The sequence below is a fragment of the Scylla paramamosain genome, chromosome 35 (genome assembly GCF_035594125.1).
Source record: "Scylla paramamosain isolate STU-SP2022 chromosome 35, ASM3559412v1, whole genome shotgun sequence".
NCBI classification, from domain to species: domain Eukaryota; kingdom Metazoa; phylum Arthropoda; class Malacostraca; order Decapoda; family Portunidae; genus Scylla; species Scylla paramamosain.
Genome location: NC_087185.1, coordinates 14233164 through 14239163, shown reverse-complemented (window position 1 = coordinate 14239163; position 6000 = coordinate 14233164). Strand labels below are relative to the sequence as shown.

Genomic DNA, 6000 nt, shown 5'->3' with positions numbered 1-6000 from the left:
CAAAGATACACAGATATTTTAAGACGATTTCTATTATTAAGGTTGTTTTTATCACACAGTGGCCTTGAAATTCAGACAGGATTTAAGAACTTTTTGGTCGAGGAAATTTTTTCTAAAAAATCCATATATTTTTTTTAAGTACTGTACGTTTTTTTATTTCTAAGGTTCCCTGATTAATTAATTAATCAATCAATTATTTTAATTATTTACTTTTAATTTATTTGTGTGTATATATATATATATATATATATATATATATATATATATATATATATATATATATATATATATATATATATATATATATATATATATATATATATATATATTAACTCAAAGCTTCGTGAAAATCTGTTTCTCGAATCTTACTTGTTTACTAGGACTTTATTTATTTATTTATTTAGTTAGTTATTTTCAAAAGTGTACCATCAAAAAAAAAAAATTTTAAAGACGTTATATTTTTTTATATTTCATTTTCTGCCACACAGTGCCCCCTTAGTAATTCCTCGTGTATTAAGGAGTTTCTATGTTCTTAAAACTGTTTGTCTTTTTAAATGTGCTCCCTAAAATCTGCATGTTTTTTAAAACCGTTTTGGGTTTTTAAGAATTTTTTTTCAAGTCCTCCGTTTTTAAGGACTTTTCACAGATTTCCTTTCTTTCTTTCTCCTAAAATCTGTAAGTGTTTTAAGACCACTTCGAGTTTTTAAGGATCTTTTTTCCCTCAAACATCCCTCCCACTTTTTAAGGAAAATTTTTCAGACTTCCTTAAAAATCAACTTTTGTTTAATTATTTTTTAAACATCCATAAAAAAATCCACTTTCGTTTTTAAGGTCCTTCTTGTCACACAAACATCCCTACAAATCCACTTTTTAATGCCTTTTTTTCTCTCTCAAAGGCACCCCAAAAAGTCCAATTGTTTTAAGGTTCTGTTTTTCTCCCAAAGACGCTTCCTACAAATCCACTTTTTTTTAGGTCCTTTTTTTGGTGTCTCTCACAAGGACAGGCTTAAAAACCCACATTTGTCTTAGATCCTTTTTTCCACCCCCTACAAATGCCCATGTGTTTTAAGGACGCTTTCTATTTCAGTCCCCTGTGTTTACCTTCCCCCGGCCGACGTTTTTTTTCACTTTCACCTTTTTTTCCAGAAGAGCATTTCGAGGAAGTAGCGAGTCAGTCTTCCCAGTCACTTAACAGTTGTACGTAAGGCGAGTGTGCAGGATTCCCATTAGCAGAGCTGGCTTGAACCTAATTAACTAGTTTCTCTCTCTCTCTCTCTCTCTCTCTCTCTCTCTCTCTCTCTCTCTCTCTCTCTCTCTCTCTCTCTCTCTCTCTCTCTCTCTCTCTCTCTCTCTCATAGATTGTGTCGTCCTTTAGAGTGGAAAGAGGTGTGTGTGTGTGTGTGTGTGTGTGTGTGTGTGTGTGTGTGTGTGTGTGTGTGTGTGTGTGTGTGCGTGCGTGCGTGCGTGTGTGCGCGCGGGTGCGTGTGCGTGTGTACACGATACATTTTATTAATTTTGGTTTCCACTCGGCTGTGACCCACCCCCCCACTCTCTCTCTCTCTCTCTCTCTCTCTCTCTCTCTCTCTCTCTCTCTCTCTCTCTCTCTCTCTCTCTCTCTCTCTCTCTCTCTCTCTCTCTCTCTCTCTCTCTCTCTCTCTCTCTCTCTCTCTCTCTCTCTCTCTCTCTCTCCCGAGTTGCAAAAAAATGGCCTTTACCTTCCTTACTTTTATATAAAAATTCATATTCATTATAAATATCACAAATAGAAAATATAGTAGTGTGTCTGAGTTCCTGTGTGTGTGTGTGTGTGTGTGTGTGTGTGTGTGTGTGTGTGTGTGTGTGTGTGTGGCGCCAATACCTTTGCTTTAGGACCTGTGTAATACAGTAATGCGGTTTAAGGTCATGTGAGATTGAGTTTCCATCGTGTTAATTGTGTGGCTGAGCCGAGCACCTGCACACGTGAACACCTGGCCGCTTTGAGGGCGTTGTCTGGCTGGCAAGCTTTTGTTGGTTCCCGTAATGTTTTGCTTCTGGCTTCACGAATGGCAGGGTGGCGGCTATTCAATTCAGTGGCGGTTTCCTGTGTTCCATTAACAGCCAATTAATTGTAGGTGTTCATTATCGTGTGAAATTAGCAAGGTTTTATATTCCATGTATTGCTAATGATGATGGCAGGCTTTGATGTGAATTGGGAAAATGTGGTTGTTATATGTACGTATGTATAACTTTTTGTTCCAGCTTTTGTTCTAATGAGTTTTTATGAATACTTTCCCCGGGGTCATGTTTAATCATTCTCCGAGAATTTCTGACTGGATTCTCAAACCAATTCACTGATAGGATACCCAGATGACTTGCCCTCTAATGAACAACAAAAGTTTGGATTTTTCTTTGAAGCTTCCCTTGCTAAGCACTTGTAGGTTAAAATAAGGATGAGGAATAGTTATAATTGTTTCTCATAAGAAGCCCAGTTACATGTATGCTCAGAATGGCATTGAATAGCTTACACTGAGGAATATTTCAGGATAAACTCACATGGTGTAAGAAATCCCTTAGTTGAATGTATACAACACGAGGAAGCATACACTGAAGAGTCTTATCATGTGCCCTCGTTATCAGACTTAGGGTAGACTCACATGCAAGAAATCCCTATACAATGTTGAATGCTTAGTTAAATCTGCACCTAGCACATAGCGAGGCATTAGTTCATGTGGGACTTAACAGTTTAAGGATCGTGTCTACAAGATGCAGCTTCCTTTGCTTTAGGCCACAGAGAAGTAGGGAAAAAGTAGCACCACATCCTATTCTTGACGACCGCCTAGCCAGCCCTACCTCAACAGAGTGTAAAGTATATGGTGTGCTTCCCCTCCCCTCCCTTGCTGCCTCTAGCGGCCCTACTCAACAGTATGACAGTAAAGAACCACCGTCATGGCCTCTTATTTGCCTGTTATAGAGTAAAGCTTTCTCATTCTCTCTATTCGTTCTCTCCCTCCCTCTGTTATGTTTCCAGTGGATATTTGAACGATTTTTTTTGGTCATAGTTTCTTTTTTAGCTTATGTGTCCCTTCTCGCTGTGAGTTTTGCTGTGAGTTTTGCTGTGAGTTTACCTCCTAACCCTGCCGGCTGTGGTGGTGGTGGATGTGGTGATTGTGGTGAAGGTGGTGGTGATGGTGGTGGTCAGTGTTTACCTGCCTCCTTCCCTCTTCCAATGCTTGAGGAATGTCTCTCTCTCTCTCTCTCTCTCTCTCTCTCTCTCTCTCTCTCTCTCTCTCTCTCTCTCTCTCTCTCTCTCTCTCTCTCTCTCTCTCTCTCTCTCTCTCTCTCTCTCTCTCTCTCTCTCTCTCACCATGTGTTTTTTAATCTAGCTTATTTTCTAGGTGTTCTTGGTATTCCCCTCTTGTGTAGCGTGACACTTAGGGACTCGCGGGCCTCAATTTCTTCATGTTAAACGTCATTGCATTTCATCAAAGGCAATCTGATAAATGTCACCATCCAATCCAATTTGTCCTCTCCTCCTCCTCCTCCTCCTCCTCCTATTCGTCAAGCTCGTCCTCATAACGTCATTCCTCCTCCTCCTCCTCCTCCTCCTCCTCCTCCTCCTCCTCCTCCTCCTCCTCCTCCTCCTCCTCCTCCTCTTCCTCCTCCTTTAACTTCTCTTGCTTATTCTTCTGACACTACTATTTTTTTCCTCCCTCCTCCTCCTCCTCCTCCTCCTCCTCCTCCTCCTCCTCCTCCTCCTCCTCCTCCTCCTCCTCCTCCTCCTCCTCCTCCTCCTCCTCCTCCTCCTCTTCCAAGCTTATCTCAGTCTTTCGTCTACTCTTCTAACTTCTCTCGCTCGTCCTCCAAATTTAGCTGTTCTTCCTCGTTCTCCTCTTTGTTCTCCTCATTCTCTTCCCTCCTTGACCTTTTCGTTTTTTTCGTCCTCGTCTTCCTTTTCCCCCTCGTCCTCTTCTTTATACTTATTCCCTTAACCCACTTTTCTTTTCCTTTTTCCTTTTTCTCCATCTCGTGTCTCCCTATCTTTTAAACTTGCCATTCTTTCTCATTCTTTTTTCTTATTTGTTCCCTCCACCCTACTCATCTTCCTCTTCGTCATCTTCCTTGTATTTGCTTCCCTAACTTGTCTTTGTTCTTGATCTTCCCTTCTCTGCCTTACGCTCTTACCTTTCTTCCTCTTCCTCTTCTTACTTGTTTCCTCTAACTTACTCATTTTCCTCTTCTTCCTCGTCGTTTTCCTCATACTTGCTTTCTTAACTCTCTTGTTCTCATCCTTCGTCCTCCTTCTTTAACTCCTGTCGCCCTCTTAAGTCCCTCATCTTCCTTTTCCTCCAGCTGTATCTATCTAGTCCATATCTAACTCCCCTTCAGTCTAGTTCCCTCATGTCCCGGTGGCTCTTGTTCTCCAGCAGTACAAAGAACCCAAGATTCCCATGAGTCACGTATAGTTTAGCATAATCTCGTTTATTTATACCTTTGCTAATTCTTGATGTTACTACTACTACTACTACTACTGCTACTGCTACTACTACTACTACTACTACTACTACTACTACTACTACTACTACTACTACTACTACTACTACTACTACTACTACTGTGTTTCCTTGATGTTGCTCTGGTGTTGCTGCTGCTGGTGATGTGATTGTTCTGAATGTTATTGATGTTACTGTTGTTGCTGTTGGTGTTGTTGTATCTTGTGGTTGGTGTATCCTTGCAGTGTTCCCCAGCGCCCACACCCAGCCTGGTCTCTACGGCCAGAAACACAAGCCATACACCCTCGACACCCTTGTACCAGGTAATTCCCTCCCTCCCTACCTGCTCCTTACCTGGCCACCGCACCTGCCTTGTACACGCCACGCCTCGCCTCGCCTCGCCACGCTGCGCCTCATCTCACTTTGTCATGCTCACTTCTGCTGCCACACCCACTTCTCACCATCAGATGAACTCTCCTTATCACTACACACACACGCACACACGCACACACACACACACACACACACACACACACACACACACACACACACACACACACACACACACACACACACACACACACACACACACACACACACACACACACACACACACACACACACACACACACACACACACACACACACACACACACACTTTTACGGTTTTCCAATAATATGTTCACTATTCCATGTACGTTTTAAAAGTTCCTGTAATATTATGTTCGTTCAGCGTATCAGATTCTTCAGAACGTACAAAGAAACGGTTATTTATTTGTCGAATGCTCGTATTTCATGTTGTTATTTACGGATGTTCTTATTTATTTATTTTTTTTTTTTGGCGATATTCATTACTGGAGCGTCAGTGAGGAAAAATATGGTTGTGTTTTTTTTTAAGTTTTAAGTTTTGTGTTTGTCTATTCTATTTTATTTTAGTTAAAGTTTGTTTTACTTTTTTTTTTATCTTGTACGTCATTTATTTCTCTACATTCTCTCTCTCTCTCTCTCTCTCTCTCTCTCTCTCTCTCTCTCTCTCTCTCTCTCTCTCTCTCTCTCTCTCTCTCTCTCTCTCTCTCTCTCTCTCTCTCTCTCTCTCTCTCTCTCTCTCTCTCTCTCTCTCTCTCTCTCTCTCTCTCTCTCTCTCTGCTTTCAAAGTTTGTTTCCTCTCCTTGAACCCAGTTTAATAATTTACTTTCCTTCCGATGGGTCTCTTGTCTTTTCCTTTCGAGTGTTATTTCTTACTTAATTTATTTGGATTTATCTATCATATACTCGTATACCACAATTGTCTTTGCTCTTTAACCTGCACTGTATTGTTCTGTATTTGTGTTTTTTGTGTATTTTTTTTGCGATTTTATATAACCTGTATGTATTTATCTTTTAGGCGTGAAGTTTTTAGTGTATAATTGACGCTTGATTTTTTATGAGTTTTTATTTTTCTCTCACCGCCATTTGAAACCATATCTTATTTTTGAAGATTTTTTTCTATAACTCATTTCTCTTACTTCTCAGATATCTCTTACTGCAATCT

At 40.5% G+C, this 6000-nt stretch overlaps 1 protein-coding gene across 1 annotated transcript in view; it reads left to right on the top strand.

The window, feature by feature from the left end:
- Positions 1-6000, top strand: part of LOC135090681 (uncharacterized) — a 135407-nt gene that overhangs the window by 82801 nt on the left and 46606 nt on the right. Inside the window, exons 7-8 of the mRNA XM_063987680.1 lie at positions 1147-1197; positions 4715-4792. Of these exons, the coding sequence (XP_063843750.1) occupies positions 1147-1197; positions 4715-4792 (129 nt within the window). The remainder of the gene's footprint in view (positions 1-1146; positions 1198-4714; positions 4793-6000) is intronic.